The 19,060-nt window shown below is 35.6% G+C and overlaps 1 protein-coding gene across 2 annotated transcripts in view; it reads left to right on the top strand.

Moving 5' to 3' along the window:
* The window catches only part of NAT16 (N-acetyltransferase 16 (putative)), a 340,611-nt gene extending 322,591 nt beyond the window's left edge, over positions 1 to 18,020 (top strand). For both annotated transcript variants that reach the window (XM_044077167.1, XM_044077168.1), the window contains 2 exons: positions 3,240 to 3,464; positions 16,773 to 18,020. In XM_044077167.1, coding sequence (XP_043933102.1) covers positions 3,240 to 3,464; positions 16,773 to 17,333 — 786 coding nt within the window. In that variant the 3' untranslated portion in view covers positions 17,334 to 18,020. The remainder of the gene's footprint in view (positions 1 to 3,239; positions 3,465 to 16,772) is intronic.
* Positions 18,021 to 19,060: the final 1,040 nt, after the last annotated feature.

Here is a 19,060-nt window from a genome sequence, read left to right as displayed (position 1 = left end):
AATATTGTCTTGTTAACACAGGCTTGTGCTACTAATCCACATGGGGCTCATCTAATGACTTGTGTGCCATCTGTCATTCTATTGATTCCATGTAAGGAATACACACATAACCTGTGTTTGTCTGGAAGGTAGCATTGTGGTGCTTAAGATATTGTAAAATGAGCCTATATAGTCTGCTATTTAAATACATTTATGGTTTAACACCCTGTTTATGATTCTATGCAGAGCTGTAACTAGATCAACTGGTACCACGGGCAAAACCGCTACCTGGTACCTCCTCCTCAATTATATTGATGAAAAAAAAGAAAAAAAAGTCCTCCAGAACTACCGGGGTGGGGGGGTGACAAACTGACAAGAGTTGCCAGTTGGCCCTTGACTTGGAATACAGTACTGCTTGCAGACTTGCAAGTCAAAGCATGAGCATCAACAACTCTTACTCACTGCCAGCTGTGCCCCCTGATAGCACACACTGTCATTTAAGCAGCCATCAATGGAGTTGTGGCTGCGTAAATGACTGCACACATTACTTACAGGGATCAATCAGCACCCATCTGACAGTGACAGTTGCTCCCTGTAATAGCTTGTGCTGGGGCCACTGCCCCCATTGCCTCACCCTTGCTGCGGCTGTGATTGTATGAAACCAGCAGATTTCTCTGAAACTCTGGTGGTGCTCCCCACTAGCTGTTGCAGTGTGCCAGAGTGCCTTCTGCCAGTATATAGAGAGCTATCATTATCGTTATCTTTATGTCAGTATATAGTGAGCTATCATTATCGTTATCTTTATGCCAGTATATAACGAGCTATCATTATCGTTATCTTTATGTCAGTATATAGTGAGCTATCATTATCGTTATCTTTATGCCAGTATATAGCAAGCTATCATTATCGTTATCTTTATGTCAGTATATAGTGAGCTATCATTATCGTTATCTTTATGACCAGCACTGTTAGCCATCTCCTGTCCTGCGCCGTGCTGTAATGGTGCAGCATGTTCTAGATTCAGACAAAGACTGCTGCATTCACATTGTAGCAGTCATTCTTCTTTGTGTTAGTGAAACCAGCATGCATGACATCAGTTTGGCTCCATCTGTTGTGTGCCTTCCTATGTTTTGTGATTACAAGCGCACTCCTGGCATTTGCCCTTGCCATTACTGTGACCCTTTAATAATTAATGGGTAGATATCCTTGGCTCATGCCAGTCATTTGTTTCAGTTTTATTATGAGTACTCTCCATCTTTAAGAATTGTTCCATGGTTAATGCATTAATACAGCTCTGTTGTTATCATGGTCGAGCTATAAGAAATGCAGTATTATGCCTGCACTTTCATGTAGTTCCTTAACAAATACATTGCATTCTGTATTCTGCAGTAACAGTTTAGCCCCAAGTGCCCTTTGATTAGTGGTCATTGACTCACACTTTGTTATTGTCCCCCCCCCCATTTTTCTGTGGAGCAGTGTATCATGTTTCTGAATTAACTCTGGTGCCCCTTTTAAGCAGACCTTAAAAACATGAAACTGTGCTTTAGCTTTACACCTGCAGATGGCAGCATGTACTACAATATCTGTTCTACCCAGCTTGCAGCACTATGGCTGTACAACTGCTGCTAACAAAGAAATATGAGTATTTTATGGAAATGTTTTAATTGTTTAACATAAAGCATATAAAATGTAAAAGATAAGAATGATAAATAAAGTGACAAATTTCTGTTAAAACACATCAGATGTCTAAGAAGTGCCTTTGTAATTTTGCTTGCTTCCTACTTATATAAAAAAAAAAACTAAGAATCTTCTCTGTGTGGAAGTTTTTCAATTCCTGTACGTGCAGTTAATTATATATTAAAAATCAGAAAAAAATCAGAAAATGGTAGTAGAAGTAGCACATAAAATGTCTTAAATCAAAAAATAAAAAACATATTTTGAAATATTATTAAAATTATACAGAATTGTTAACTCTAATAGGTATTCAGAAGTAATCCAACAGGGTAGACAGTGTGTTTCCAGTCAAAAATTAAAGGATTTTTGTCTGGAAACAGACTGCCCTGTTTGGATACATAATAGAGTTAATAATTCTGTATAATATTAATCATATTTCAAAATAAGTTTTTATTTTTTTATTTAGGATGTTTTTAAGTTTGCTACTTCTGCTATCATTTTCTGATTTTTTTCTGCTTTTTAATATATAGTGATTAACTAGACATACAGGAATTTAAAAACTTCCAAACAGAGATGTTTCTTACACTGTTTTGTTCTGGACCCACTATACCTGTATACGGAGTTGTTTGAGACTTAAGGGATACCACAGAGATTACTTGCTTCCTCTATTAAAAGACACAAACTCTGTAAGATGTACCAATACAACTCATGTCTCTTATGTCAGGTTAACCTCATGCCCGTGAGTGTTTCTGCATTTAGCATAATGCACAGAGCATTAAAGTAGGTGCCAGAATAAGGCTGTTGTAAAAAATGACAATGGATAATATTGTTGTGTGCTTTTTATCATTCTCAAAGATATTTCCCATTATACATCTAAATAATTATTATAGTCATATGCAGGAACATACAGTACATGATGTTCCATCAGAAATATTTGAAAAACAACTTCTTAGTACATTTTGCTTTAACTTTCAACCAGTTTCTATATTTAACTGTACCTTTTCCATGGCAACAAACCAGGATCTCTGCCCTAAATGACCTCAGCATTGCTTCTAGATCAACACTTGCCATCTAAATCCTCTAATTTGTGCAATTGCTGTTGGTCATTTTGGAAGGAGGCTGATATATGTAATTTCAGCATAATTGCTTTCAAAGCCAGCTGTGAAAGGACAACAGCAGAGGGTTGTTTGTAAGGCATAGGAAGACAGCAGGGCAGAGGAAGTCTTGGGATCAGAGACTCATCTTCACAGGGATGCTTGTTGTAAGGAAACATTTAACTTTTCCAAAATGTGATCTGATTCATGTAAAAATGATATGTTCAACACTGTTTCAAAGAGGTGCTTCATCAGTGTTAATGGCAGAGGCTGTTAAGATCCATTCCAAGGACCATCTGTTTCACAGCAAAGAGCCTGCTAAAAATAACATTTCCACTAATTTACATTTACATACTTTCTTGTTTTCAATCACTGTTTCATGCACTGTTGACAACGTATTGAATGTCTGCAGTTATTTCTTTTCCAGGATCTTCATTTCCATGGAAATGTGTCTATTGTTTAATCAAGTAATTAATTATATTTCCTCATTAGATAGCCCTAGAGTCTGTCTGCATCATAGATGATGGCGAAACAATGTTAGTAGAGGGCCTGCGGGTAGCGCCATCTGAAAGAGGAAAGGGTGTTGCTGGCATTTTGCAGAAATACTGTATACAACTCGTTAAAGAAAAATACCCAAATGTGAAGATAATCAGACTTACAAGGGATGATAAACTGGGCCCAAAAGACTTCCGAAAGTATCGTCTTATTACAAAACAGGTAATGACTAGCGGCTTGTTACATCTGGTTAGCTTTGCAATTAAAAAAGTGTTTCAAGTGAACTGTCACAATATGTAGTTAAATATTTACTTTTGAAAGAAACTGTTGTTAACCTCTATGCTTAAACTTGCTTCCTGTTTACCTTCTAGATTGGATTTCTGAAACTGTAAGCCTCCAAGGACAACATAAAGTATGACTGCATATTGTACTGAATGATTTGTATGTGCATGCACGCACATACACACACACACACACACACACACACACACACACACACACAAGTGTGTGTGTAAGCAGTAAATTGTTGGGGTTTGCACTATACAGGAATTACAAACACTCAGAATGTTGTGCAACACAAACCCAGCAGCTGACGAGTGAATGCTTAACAAACTTGAATGTTCCATTATATCTATTCACTGCAAGACCACAATGTAATACTGGTCTTCTGAAATGGCATGCTTCATTTTGTTTTGTAGTTATTTGCTGGGGAGAGATTTATTTTATCAACCAATACTTCTGTCACATCCATCAATACTTTCCTTGGCTATAGTTATACCTCACAAGGACTGTCAAAAAAACTCAGAATTGGAATCTCACCCAGGAGCCTAAAAGAAAACTAGGTGATTTTCCTCAGATTGTTTATAGTAAAGGAGAAAATACTAAGGACTGTTTTAAAAAGCAATAAGAGCAGAGATCACATGAAACACACAAGGAGGAAGTTGGTCAAATGTCGGAAATATAAACATTGTAGATATGTGAATGGTGATCCCTAAGTGTTTCTGGATTTGAGATAAATATTGGTTGCCCATGGTCTTACAACTGTGATATCACCAGTGTGTTGTATTTAGCCACTTGTGCATCTTTCCCAGCTTATTACATAGGAAAAACTACAAGAAGGCTTCGAGACAGGATTTATGAACACTTGCATGCCATAAAGTCAGGGAAATCCAACAATACCTTATGTAGGCACTCCTTCAAATATGATGTCTTTAAAAAGTTTTTATTTTTTTATTATAGATAGAGGCAATGGATTAGAAAGAGGAGGGGGGACAGAGAATTTTGTTGGAATACAGGGAATTAATTTGGTAGTTAATGCTCAGTGCACATATGGAACCAGATATATTTTCATTTCAAGTGTTTTGAAACAAAAGGCAGAACATTTGTAACACAAATTTTTATGTGTTTGCTTTTTTATGTATATACATATATATTTTACATATAGACATATGTTTTTACATACACATCTATACATATATATGAAACCCTATCAGAATCTTACGTTTTCAGAAACTCAAAATTAATATGGTTGAGGCCATATGATTGGTTTTCCAAAAAGCCTAACTTCGGAAAACAACAAAAAAATCTACCTTTTTTCTACATTTTTGCAGGGACAAGCACCCACGCACCCCCTGCATACTATATATACCGACTCTGAGATTGCACTACACTTTTGAAAATGGTAAATTCCCTGATCCTCACTGTACCATGATCTCCATTCAAAAGCTTTGAGTTTTCAGAAAATCGATCATATTCAAGTGCATCAGGTAAACTTTAGGAACGTTATAGCAAATAACAGCCACTCTTTTTTTGTAAAGTTCTAAATGCACCATAGCATCAATCTTTTGAGTCTTTCCAACAGCAGCAGCATTGATTATACAGGGCAACTTGGCAGAAAACTGGAAGCAGTGATTGTATAAATATGATCTCTTCAGTATTGGTACTAGTGTGGCAGAAGATATAAGAAAGTACAAGTTTCTATTTTCCTTCACCATGCTGAAGATGTCATTGAAGTGTTTAATACATTAATTGTTACTAAAGAGAAACAGACTGATTTGGCTATGGCTATAGGCAGATTACAGCAATGTTATGATCCTAAAAAGAATTTTGCATATATATTTGACATTTGTCATTTGTTTGTCACTAGAAATCAATGTATGAAAGAGTGTGTTGATGCATCTGCGACTGAACTGAGACATAGAGTTAAAAGTCTGTGATCTGAAAGAGTTTCTTAATGTCTCTGTGATTGAACTGAGATCTGGTGTTAAAGATTAAAATTTTGGAGACATGCTTGATTCAGTGCTGAGAGAAATAATTGGCTATAGCTTAAAAAATGTCAAAATAAGAAGAGCAAAAATAAAGTTTTGTTGGAGTCTGACGTAACACTGGAAAACATGGAGACTTTGCATAAAGATGTGGAAATGGTAGAACTTTCAGGGATACAAAACCCTTCTGCCCATGGTGTTGAATTGCAAAACACCACTATGTGGTTCATTGTTTCACTATATTTCCTTTGTTGGACATTACTGTTTACATATCTCAGTTCCTCTTTGAGAATTCTTAGTAAGACTTTCAGAGAATTGCACTGGGTTAGTTAGCTTAAAGCTGCCATTCCACTCTTAAATACTGAAATATAGCTTAGTGTGTAAGTTGGCCTGGCAACATTACCATGGGCACCAAATGGAGTTTTGGTGGTGCCATCTTTTTTGTGAGAGAAAAGTCAGTATTCTGGAAAATATAATTTTACTTATTTTGTAACACCAGATCAGTAGAGAGATATACTTGATGTGTACAGCATTCTTCATACTGAACAGAAGTCATATACCCACACCTAAAGGAAAATTAGTATGGTGCAGTTTGCTAGATTTTTGATAGCGAAATACTGGTAAAGATCTTTTTCTGGTACCTGTGTATAACAGGCCATATCTCAGCCCAGCACTGACAGTGTTTAGTAAAACATTCAGGAAATAATGCTTGGGTACTGTTGTAAAAAGCGCATCTAAATTTTCCCTTCTACCTTTATGGTATACCTCAGAATAAATGAGTATGAGGGTAAGTTTTAATTTGGTTAAGCAACCAAAGTGTCAGCCATGTATGCTTAGTATGCACATATTCTGAGTGCTGTGTTTTGAGGCATATGATGTGTTTTTGGGGTCACTCTTGGTCAGATGTGCACCACAGAGACTACCTCTTCTCTTGAACAGGCTTCCCATCCATGTCTATTCAAACACAGCCTGGACTGATGGATAGGGAATCAGAAAATTTTCCACCGGACTAACATCTATGTCTCTATTGGATAGAGACAGCTTGTAAATGCTCTGCTCCCTAAACATAGCTATGTGCTACTTATATAATTTTATCCTTTCATTTACACACAGCAAAACATGGTTAGGCTTAAAACAATCTGTTAGGGCTGTTAGTCTAGTAATCACCTATGAACCTGTAAACTGTACATTGGCAACAGTTACAGTCTGTGCAGTTGTGGAACACTGTAGTTCAGGTAATTTTTTCCCCTTACCTGCCCTATTGTCTAATCACAGAAATAGCGCATATTTAGTTGCTGAGGTGTGGTGGGTGTAAGGACTTTTCTTTTTGTGAAAATACTGTTTTATATTTGATTGATGGAAATCAATATAGTTTCTTTTCAGCTGGCAGTATTGTGTCAAGTTGATGAAGTCACAATTTTATATATCTGTATAAAATATATATGTACACATGTACAGATATGAGTCTATGCCATTTGACTGAAACCCAAATAGATTAACCCATTTGATTGAAAACTCATTTGACAGAAAAGTGTAGAACTCTATATAAAGTATATGATGGTGTCATTTCTTATCAAAGGAGATATTGCGAAAGTGGGTGTAGCAGAATATATGTGGATTGCAATGGTCAATGTAAGTTTATACCCTCCAGATGTGAATATAATTGCATTTTTGCTTCACCACAGGTTCCTTGTGTGTAGTGTTGTTTTTTCTTTTCCCTGTGGTTGTGTGAGAATGGAGTTAGTATATATATATATATATATATATATATATATATATATATATATATATATGTGTGTGTGTGTGTGTGTATTATATATATATATATATATATATGTATGGGATCCGGTCATTACAACGAATTTACATTTCAACATAAATTCGCAAGTGCACTTCCAAGAAAGTGCACTCTTTTGTGTGAACATAAAAATAAGAAAAAAAAAGTAGTTATAAAAACATGCAGTTTGCATGTAATCTTAGTTGTACATCAGCGTTTAGTGTTGATGTACAACTAAGCCAACTAGTGCTGAGATCGTGGTACAGTGGGGATAAGGGAATATTCCCTTTTCTCCACTGTAGTGTGATCTCGGAGTGAGAATATTAAAGTAGGGGAGTGTTGGGGGGGGGTGGGCACAGCAAAATTTTTTTTGTGTGTTTCTTGTTTCTGATAGGGATCTGGTGGCTATAATTCAGCAAAAGTGCAGTTTTGTTGAAGTGCACTTTCACTGAAGTGGGGATCTACTTTTCTTTTCGAACAAGTGTATTTTCAATGAAGAAAAGTAGATCCATATATATATATATATATATATATATATATATATATATATGTGTGTGTGTGTATGTGTGTGTGTATATATATATATATATATATATATATATATATATATATATATATATATATATATATATCAGTAAGGTGGGCTTGCCCCCTGCAGAAACATTTCTATGGAATATTTGTTGTGAAACATTTTCTGTGATCATTCAGTCAATATAGCTATATCTCTCTATATATATTTATCTCTCTCTCTCTCTCTATATATATATATATATATATTTATATATATATATATCTGTCTATATATATATATATATATATGGGTTTACTGACCTAAATGCCAGTGTTCACAAGATCGACTAGAAAATGTTGACTTTGTATACATTGACATACTACTATGCATCTCAGCGCATGAAAACAAAGTAAAACAAAAAAAAAAAAAAAAAAGAATAAAATCCTGTACTCCCCCATCCCCATAATTATATATATTACACAGTCTCAGAGAAAAGGGATATTTCCCCTACCCAAGAATTGTGCAATCTCGCACACCTGTCGACCATCTACTAAATTTTGTTGACTAAACAGATGTCAACCAAGGGGAGATTCATTCACATTCAGTTCTCATTTATGGGAAAGAGACAGAGAGATAAATAGATATAAATAAGCAAATTCTGTAATGACATCACTTGGTACTATCAGAAATAAAAATGACAAATGAAATATAGTACACCCAAGATTATTTTCCTGAGTAAGCACCTTCATTCACAGCTTACAAAGGACATCTTTAGGCTATTTTTATTTCACATATATAGAGGTTTATATACATTTTAAAAGCCACATGCCATCTTTCCACCAATCTTAAATGACTTTCATTAACAATCATTAAAACTCTAACTACTTTTGTTTAAAATATATGCATAATTTGTTTTTAGAAATAATCAACCTTAATTCTCTTTGACTACGTTAATAAAAATGGCACATACGTTATTTTCAAAAAAAAAATCCATCTCAATGCTCCCTGATTTTAATTCATGTTTGAGAATCACCAAATCATTTAGACCTGGTAGAAAATAGACCCTAGCAACAATTGTTACTGTGTTTCCTTCCAGTGTAAAAACAGCTCCAAGTCTCCTTTTCTTTCATCCAACAACACTTTTTCTAATATAAAAAATATCATGAATGTGGCTTCAGTATTTTATCTGCCTTCATTTGAAAGTTGACTCGCATTTCATGTAAGGCCAGTTTGTAACATAGTGTACTGAAAGAGACCATCAGGGTTAAGAAAGTTGTTGAATTTTTTCTTAGAAGCAAGTGGTATCTTAACACTAGGTTTTGCACCAAATGAATGGAGAAAAGCTACAGTAATTGTTCTGCATAAGTGAGGACCTCCCACATACCCACAGAACCATAAGTCTGACCAGCCTCATATGCAGAGCCATGGAAGGATTTGTCATGGAACCAATCAATCAGGATACAGGGAACTTACAAACACTGGCCCCATTTCAGAAGATGCTTACTCATGCTTACCCAGCCTGGTGGATTTTTTTAAAAGGTCACCAAAGCAATTGATGAAGGCAAAATAGTATACAGCGCATACATCGACCTTGCCAAAGCTTCTGACACAATTCCCTACTCATGTATAGCAGAAAAGCTCAATAAACTAGGTTAAACCCCTTATGTCACACAGTGGATTGCCAACTGTCTCAAAGATAGGATGCTGGTAATCGAAAAGAGGAAGTTTCTTCTACAAAGAGACCAGTGACCAGCAGAGTCCTCCCAGAGTTCTGTGCTGGCATTTGTCCTGTTTGGCTACATTTCTGAAGTAAAAGCCAATATCATACAGCTCTAGATGACTAAGTTTGCAGATCACAGCAAGCTAGAAGCAGTCATTGAATCCCCAAATGACTTAGCCATCCTGCAGGAAGGTTTGTCCCAAATAAATAACAGGTGCCAAAAAACATGGACTGAAACTAAATGACAAAAAATGCAGTAGTATATCCTTTGGGAAGTCATCTACCTTAGGGGAACTACAATACTGACAATATGCCATAAAAGTTGAGCCAGTTGTTCAGGATTTGGGAACTGATGTGAACAGTGCAATAACTTATGACCAACATGTGTCCATTGTTGTAAGAAAGTCCTTCTATATTGCACAGTGTATAACAAAGGAATTGTATCTAGATCTAGGGATGTCATTGTTCCCCTTTACTCTGCCATCATTAGGCCATCACTGAATATAATGCTCTCTTTAGCATGTATCTGTCCAGACGGGTCTACTTTACATGGTTGACTTTTCACAAAGTCGACTTTCATATGGCCGAGACCATATGATCAACTTTCGGAAAGCTGACTATGTAAAATAAACACAAAAAAACACAACGGACACTTATCTTAAAACTGTTAACAGGGGGGCAAGCCCCCCCTGCAGCCCCATGGGGGGCTCCACCCCCCACACCCTCTGTAACTTAAATATACTAACTTCGAGATTGCACTACAGTGCGGAAGAGGGAAATTTTCCCATTCTGCACTGTACAGAGATAGCAGTTCCCCATGGTTGGCTTTTCAAAAGTTGATCATATGGTCTCATCCATATGAAAGTCGACTTTGTGAAAAGTCGACCATGTGAAGGGGACCCATCCAGACACATGCAGCAACTGAAATGTCAAGAGAGATACCTTACTAAAAGGATACAATGCCTAAACAACATGCCCTGTATGGGCCAACTCAAAGCCCTGTCACTATACTTGATATCCTAGAGACTGCTAAGAGGCAATTTGTGTATGGCATACAAGGCATTTTCCAACTGAATGTTAATGGATTTACTGCACATAAGCATGTTAAATGGCCTCAGAAATTCTCAATTTAGGGATCTACATCTCTTCTGCAACATCAACAGAATGGTTTGGAGGGACAAATATATCATCTCACAGAGGATATGACATACCTCTCAACTGTACAGATTTTTGCAGGATGTTCAGATTTTTGCCTCATACTTTTAGTCCATTTTTTCATAAAGTTGTGAATTTTCTGGCAAATTAGTGGCAAATCATTAAAGAGTGAAGTTAGAAAATAATGATAAGGCATTTAAGTTTCAGATTTCGTATAGAAAATTCATGCTAATGCAAAATATGTTATTCTACCAACTTTCTAAATTTGTAAGAGCAATATTTAAAAAGTGTCCCTATTTTTGGGATTTGTCCCACTTTTATTTATGGCTTTGTCCAGATTTCTTGCAGTAAGAGGTTGATAGGTATGAATGCCACTGTTCACGAACAGATTCCCCATCCACATAAAACAAAGTTCATCTTTGCCCTTATTCAAGTGCAGCTTGGATCTATGGCTGGGAAAGAGAAAATTTACCCCAGGACTGCTCCTTGTACTACTCATGGACACAGGCAGCTCCTAAATGCTTTATCCAATGCATGAGTCCCCTCAGATTGTCTGTGGAATGGTATGATCCCAGTTATTTCATTAGGAATATTAAATAATTGTTGACTATTGATGGGTAAGGTCAATCTCTAACCAAATGGGATAGGTTAATTTGAGCAAAAAAAGGGAAACTGCTAGGCTTAAAATGTCTCTCAAAGGCAGCTAGACTAGTACTTACCTAAGAACCTATAAACCCATTTTATTTCAACAAGTCTAGTGTTGTCTGATATTTGGCATTCTTTAAATTTTCTATCAACTCATCAGGCCTAGGCATGTGAGAGCTAACAAACTTTAAAATGCTATTCACTTTCCTCCTAAAGTCGTTAAATAATCTAATACTTTCATCAGGTTTTGGAGGTAGCACTGTTGGGCTACTCAGTTTAGTTTTTGACTCTTCTATCATGTCTTATTTAAGCATTTTTTGACCTTCCACTCTTACAAACAATTGTTAAGACCCTGGTTCTTTAACCCTCATTTGTTCTTGTGTTTTTTTTTAACTTCTTGTCATGGGGATCTCTGAGAATATTCTTTTATTTCTTCATAAAAATTCTCTCAACTAATTTTTTTTATCTATGTGGACATCAGACAAAGATTTTTTGGTCTCTCTTTTTATAAACTTCAGCCCATAAACCCTCTGCAGAATTTTTTACTTCTTTCCATGGCTTCAACACATTAATGTGATAAATACGGTACTTTTTTCCCCTAGCTGTCTAAAGATATGTTGTTCCTTCTATCACCTCAAATAGCCCATGCCATTTGGCATGAAATTTAATATCCTTAGAAGACACTTGGATTAATATCTGATCTCCAGGGTTAATCTCTCTAGGGTTAGATATAGAAATTCTCTATCATGTTCCTTATGTTTGTCTAGTAAAATCTGGCTAGTCCATTGCCTTTCTTTTCTCAACCCTGAGGTGGTCTTTTAACTATGGGTTAGTTGTATTACTAGTTTCTTATGTGTTGGTACTTGTAGCTCATTAAATACATTTTCCCTTTCTTTACTTACTCTATATAACAGGCCATCTTTTAACTGAAATTAAGGTTAGGAAGTAATGAAAAAATCCTGATCACTACATTTCCCTACAACCTTGGTTGTCTTCAGTCTTGAAAGAGAAACAAAAGGCTCACCAGTAAGAATATCCATGCCACTGACAGATCAATATACCAAGCCCAAGCAAATTGGACATAGGATCACTGAAATAGACTTAATAAATTATCCAGCAGAAATGATACACAAACAGTAAAGCTTTATTGCAAATACTGCTTTCTCAATACGTTCTGTTTTTGCTCTTGTCCTACTCAAATTAGCTTCCCAATGTGCCTTTTTAAAATTTATATTGCTATCTTTAAATCCACTAACACAGGATTACTTTTTTCAGTAACTTGGCTTGCATTGGAAGGTGTATCTTCTTCCATACAAGCACTGATATAGTAGTTTTTTCTACATCTGCCCCTGCAAAGGGTAGTTCTATAGAAAAATCAGCATCTAATTTACTTTCTCTGCTTTCATCACATGCCTCTTCAGCACTCCCTTTCTTATATTTTGCCCTCCCTTTATCTTATTGAAAGTGGATGCCACCCTTTCACATCGTTTTTTTTTTCCATGTTAGTCTCTGACTTCAAAGATTATGTCAGAACTAAATTTATCATCTATTTTACTTTTTCTAAGTTCACAGATACTGCTGGTTCGAGTCCACCTTCACTTGCATTCTCTTCCACTGAACATTCATTCTTCTGCTTATCTCACTTTCTGCACTTACTTTGTACTGACAGTCCTCATTAATATTCTTTTTCTCTATGCTTGCCTCAGTTCCTGTGCTAAAGCTTCTTGTAAATCTTTGTGTTGACTTCTGTATTGTACTGATCTTTTACTTCAGGGTTTCTTTATCTATGAGTTCATCTTCAGTTCTGTTTTCTGTTCTAAAATTGTTGGGCTTGTATCCTATAACTACATATGAAAGTTTATCACCACTGAATAATAAATTGAATGACTGGGCATTTGTTTGGTGAACAGAGTATATTTTAGATCTTCTTAATTGGGAGAATATGAGCTAATGAGGAAACTTCAGCCAGTTTATTTTCTTAGGAGCTATGTGGTGATGAATTATCTTGGGAAGTTTGACATCACATTTAGCAGTTTTATTATAACTATTTAGATTTCTAAAACAATGTGTTGTAAACGTTCTCAATGTAGTAAAGTAAGGAAGTCTAGTTAAGAGAAATCAGCACACTGTAGTAAAATATGCATAGTCAGTTAGAGATTGTTTGATTCTGTTTAGCCAACTAAACTTCACCTCAGTTTTTAACTACTTTGCTTACATTAAATCACATTTCAAATAGTGATGACCAGTAGTAACTAGCACTTTGTGCTGTCCACTATGGCAAGACCTTTGTCTGTGAATGAGAAAATATCTGGGCCTTTTGCAAAATTTTAATTGGTTACAGTTTAAGGGATCAATTTAGCTTAACATTTTTTGATATAAGTAAGAGGTCTGAATCAGCCAGCTGATTCTAAGTATTTATGAACAGTAAGTGAAGTTGATCAGTGGCAACTTTTTATGGATTTTACAGAGCACAAAATGGTGGAGACATCCACATATTGGATACACCTGCAGGGTTGTGATAATATAAATGTCATTGATGACAATACTATGGTATAATGGCCAATATTTTTTCCCTGGGGACATCTACTGCTGGCAGGATCAGCCTTGGTGATTCAGACTATTTATCAACCAGTTAATGACTTCATGACTAATATCAAAATAGGATTAACAAGAGATTTGATTGGGATGATAAAATATATCAAAATATTTAGAGAGATCAAGGAAATAGTGGTCTAACTAGTACATCATCATCTCTCATTTTTATGTGTATGGTCTGCAAATGCTAAAAATGCTGTTTCTGTGCTGGAGCTTGATCAGAGGTTGAGTGGAAGTTGTAGTTGTTGGCATAGGCAATGACTTGCTTATGACTCCACCTTTCTGTTATTTTATAGAGGTGGAGGAAAACTGATTAACCCGTAACTGGACAATTTAGTACATGACCCTATTTTATGTAATGGGATATTTTTTTAAAATACACTTATAGCAATATCATGTCAGATGTTGAGACAGCAAGTAGCTTCATAAAAGAGTCATATGTCTGCTTAGATAAATGCAGATGTAAATATAATGGAAAATTTAAAAACAAACTACCCTGGTGGTCCACCAATTTAATAAACTCTACAGTAAAAGAAGTTTGCATTGGAAGTCAGAAGACTCATATCAAGGATTAAATCAGAAAATTGACTATAAAAACTTGAAAAAAACAATTAGATGTACCAAAGCAGGCAATGAATTTAGGCTAGCATCTGAAGCAAAGAATAATTACAAATCTTTCTTTAACTATGTTTGGAAATTAAGAACTAACATCCATATAATTCAGCTGTCTTATATTTCTTAGGATCCTGTTTTCATTGTACCCTGCAAAAATAAACATGCGCATTTGCCAGTTTCCCCCAGTAGACACTTGCACAGTGTCAAGCTTCTGAGGAACTCTGATGGTCACTTTTATGTGCAGTTGTTTCTAATTAATTTCCATAATTTCTGTAGTTGATTTCCATACTTGGGATTATTTACAGTTCTAGCCATTAGTGCCAAATGTCTGGAAAATGTATTTGATCCATGGTAAAATAACAAAAATGGAACCACCTAATCCTGCTACAACGTAATAAAATCAGTACAACTCACGTATAAAATAACAAAACTCAATGTCATAAAAAAGCAAGACATTAAAAAATTCAGTGGTTTGCAGGGGCAAGATTCCTCCCCCTTGCACCCCTTTCCTACCCCTTATGTAAATATACTAACTCCCTGGTTGTACAGCCACGGAGAAAGGCCAAACACTGCAGCGAAAAATTGTTCTTGTTGTCTATTTGCACAACTCCACTGCAGAAAACAGTGCAAATCATACTGTCCCTGCAGTTAATAAAAGTAGAATTAAAACAAAACTTCCCACTCCTTTACCCCCATTTCCTGAAATATAAGCAAAGTCATCATGGATCACCAGCATCAGATAATGAAACGGCTCCAAACACAGCAATAGGAGTGCTCATACATCCTGCTATTTGTGGTGGTGGTGGTCTTATTTCTTGCTATTTGTGGTGGTGGTCTACAGAGTAAAGTCTCAGTCAAATTTAGTTTGATACGGTTGCATGTTTCCAATATATTAGTCACAAACAGTGCAGTTAATGCCAAATATGAGGACATTAGACATTGCTATACTCTTACAACTCTTTAGTTTGAAAAATGTGCAACTACCCAAATACTGCATAGAAGTCATAGGGAAATACATGAAAATGATGAGCTCTAAGTGATATCAGAAATTGTTGCTCCTTTTACTTGCCATTACTGCAAAAGAGATTGTTAACAGTGAACATATTTTTGTTAGGCAGCGACACAGAAAGACAACGGCTAGTTGTAAAACTCAAAAAACATGCCCTCATTAGCACATAAGTCACGTTAGATGTAAACAGTAAAATCATCACAGCAATCACATGCTCACAGGAGCCAGTGAAATAACAAGTATATTTTAAATCAGTAGAATAGATAATAAAATTCTGAGGTCAGCAGAGTAAAGTTTACATCAGGCCAAAGGCTGAAAAATAGCACAAAAGAGCTGGAATACATGGTTGCAAGTCAGAGAGTTGCACTTTGTTTTCCAAGTTCTGTGTCCTACAAGTATGATTGCAATACAGAGTTAAGGACAAGGTTGAAGTAATACTGTAAACATCAAGGGCTAGACTCCAAAAGCCTTGCTGTTGGTGTAAATGACTTACTTTGGTTTAAGGCCTCTCTGTAAAGCTAGCTTACAAAGCATCAAGTCTCTTACACCAAGAACAAATCTTTTAGAAGCAGGCCCTTTGAGATTTACAACAAATAAATCTTCTAATCAGAATTAAATGCTTCTCTTCCTAGAATGGCTGGAATTGGATTATATCAGGCTAAAACTGCAATACATATTTTAATAGGTAAGACCATCTCAGTGCTAAATCAGTGTGTGACTTAAATAAATAAAATAGTTTGATTAGTTTTAACAAGTCTCTGTCTGAAATAACATATTAGCAACTTTAGATATAAATCTCAGAAATCCAGAACAATATGGAACAATTAATAATTTTAGATTTTTCTGAAAGCAGAATTAACAAAACACATCCAAACATACATATATTTTGAACACAACAACCACACATATAGGGATGAGGCTGGCATTAATCTGAACATAACTATGGACTGCTTGTGATCATACAGAGATAACTATCAAGTAGATTCACTTCAGTTTTAAAAAGATTGTAAGTAACATGGAGGAGATTGGGGTAACTACCTGGTGTGAGAATAGAACCCACACCTTTCTGCACCAAATGCATGTTTTACTGTGATGTGTCCCACTCACTATCCACTACAACTGAATTATTGCCAAGTGTGACTGTTATCTGTCCATCACTAATGCTTGTTTCAGTTAACAGTTTATTGATGTGGTTTACTGTCATAGAAAATGTGATTGTCTATGTTGCATTTATTGCAGGGCATTTTACTGGTACGCTTTAATGTGAAGGAGCTTCGGTCCAGAATGGATGATATTGTTCATATGCTAGAAGAAGCTGGCTCTGAGCTGTGCCCCACTGTCATTCTTGAAAGAGAGGAAGTGAAAAACATCATCCTGAGCATGACTGTGTCAAACAAGTTATTGCCAAGCAAAACCATTATACAGGACTGGCAGCCATTCAAGCCAATTGAAAGCAATCTGAACTTGCTACTGAAAAAAGACTTGCACTGGATTGTGGACAACAAGCAATGCCCAAACTTTGCCAGCTTGTGCACCTTCCCATTTCGAATTCCTATAGGCGATGACTGGTTCTACCTGAACATCGACATGTTTGGCAAAGATCTGGCCCATATTAAAAGCCATTTGATAGCTCACTTACACAATCACACTCAAAATGGACATGGGAACATAATGTGTCAGATATTTATGGAGCCTAGCTTGTGGGAAGATATGGCTTACTTCTGTAAACATGTAATCTGTGTGGAGATTGCCAAAGGCTATACTGAACAGTATCTTCTAGAGTCAGATCTGCACCCATAGTTAGGTGTACATTAATTAAGATATAATGTTTCCTTAAGCAATATTCTTTAGTACTTGTTCAGAAAAAAGTACTTAACTGATTTTAGCTGCAGTGAATTTTTTATGTTGCATTTCTGCAAACTGGTTATCTTTTACAGGTCTTCAGTGATTTTTTTTGTGTAATATTAACATTAGCACTTTTGGTAGTATATATTCTGCTGAATGAATAGTATCAGTGACACACGCAACATTTTTGTGTTATATTTTACATTTAGTTGTGAAACAAAGAAGATGCTTGCATCAGAAACTATTAGTTATAGTCATGCTATGTGTACTAAATCCTTTCCGTTGCAGCTTATATGTCACACACTTAAGCAGCAAGTGACAAGCATGATGCTTATTTGTATTTATCTAGAGGTTATTTGCAGTTCTTTTGTCTTTATTAATCTTTGGAGATGTCATATGAGGTTTTACACATAGCACTTATACTTGAATGTTCAGGTTATCTCTTTGCATAAGGGGAGTCATTTAAATATTTTAAGGTTGGTATTTTATACAGAATAGAATTTATCTTGGATTTTCTAGGCCTCTTAGCACAACTTGAATCCTTCCCTTTTGTTTTGTGATTTATTTATCGGACTATGCCTGTCTTTGATCTATATCCTACTGTGTATTTAAGAGGTCAATAAAAACAATACAAAAATCCAACTCACTTTGCCAGTGTGGTCACTAGCACAATGCAGGCACACCCTCTTGCACAAAGATCATTTTTATCCCGGTACTACAATGGCAAGGCTATGAGCTGAGACCCCTATGAGGAGGCACTTCTAACTCATGACTTACTCAAGTAACATACAAATAGACAAATGAAAAAGCAAACAAGCAACAACAAATATGAATGTACAAGGGACTGAGCTGATCATGTTTTATATCTAGGCAGAATTACGTCTTTGCAGAGAATGTCACTTTTCTTTCAAAAGGATTCCAATTTCTATTCATATTTTTATGTTACAGTAATTTTTTGCAGGAATTTCACATTCCTGGGATATTTCAGATGCTGCCTTTGAAGTTCAGTTATGCAGCATATGTTTAATGTCTGCATTATTAAACCAAAGATTGTAAACCTACAGTTGTCATGGATTCTAAGTGTGCTCAAAGATGTGCCTTACATGCCATCAGATGCCAAGATGTAAATATGATTATATATGCACTCTGTGACTCATGGAAGTTTAGTATCTGAAACATTAATACTGTCAGAACTGGCATTGAGCAGATACATACTGGCTGTTCTCTTTTTTATTTCTTTTCCCAATTTTCCTTCTTCCTTTCTCCTTTTTTCATTATTATTTTTATACTTCCAAGTTATTCTCATAAATATTCATATTTAAAGATTCTAATTTGCCTCTCCAATTTATCACAATATTTCCTACTGTATTTGTGTTCCCCATACACTATTCAATATCTTCTATTGTTTACTTGCTATACTACTAATTACTTTTAAATGTAATTTAGCCATTGCTACTTTTATTGTCAGTTATTGCATCCCTATATCCTGATTTAATATTATTCAGCCTCTAAGCATTAAAACAATAACTATTTAATAACTATTGAAGTTTAATTATTAGCAATTGTAAAACTTCAGACCAATCCCATAACCATCTAATCAGTAAACATATTGTTAATTAACATGCAGTACTGACAAATTTATTAAGATTATTCTATTACTTGCTATGGTACTAAAGCTTTTA

The sequence above is a fragment of the Protopterus annectens genome, chromosome 7.part0, assembly GCF_019279795.1.
Source record: "Protopterus annectens isolate FY-2018-M chromosome 7.part0, PAN1.0, whole genome shotgun sequence".
NCBI classification, from domain to species: domain Eukaryota; kingdom Metazoa; phylum Chordata; order Ceratodontiformes; family Protopteridae; genus Protopterus; species Protopterus annectens.
Note: the sequence above shows the minus strand (reverse complement) of the source record. Positions and strands in the feature narration are given on the sequence as shown.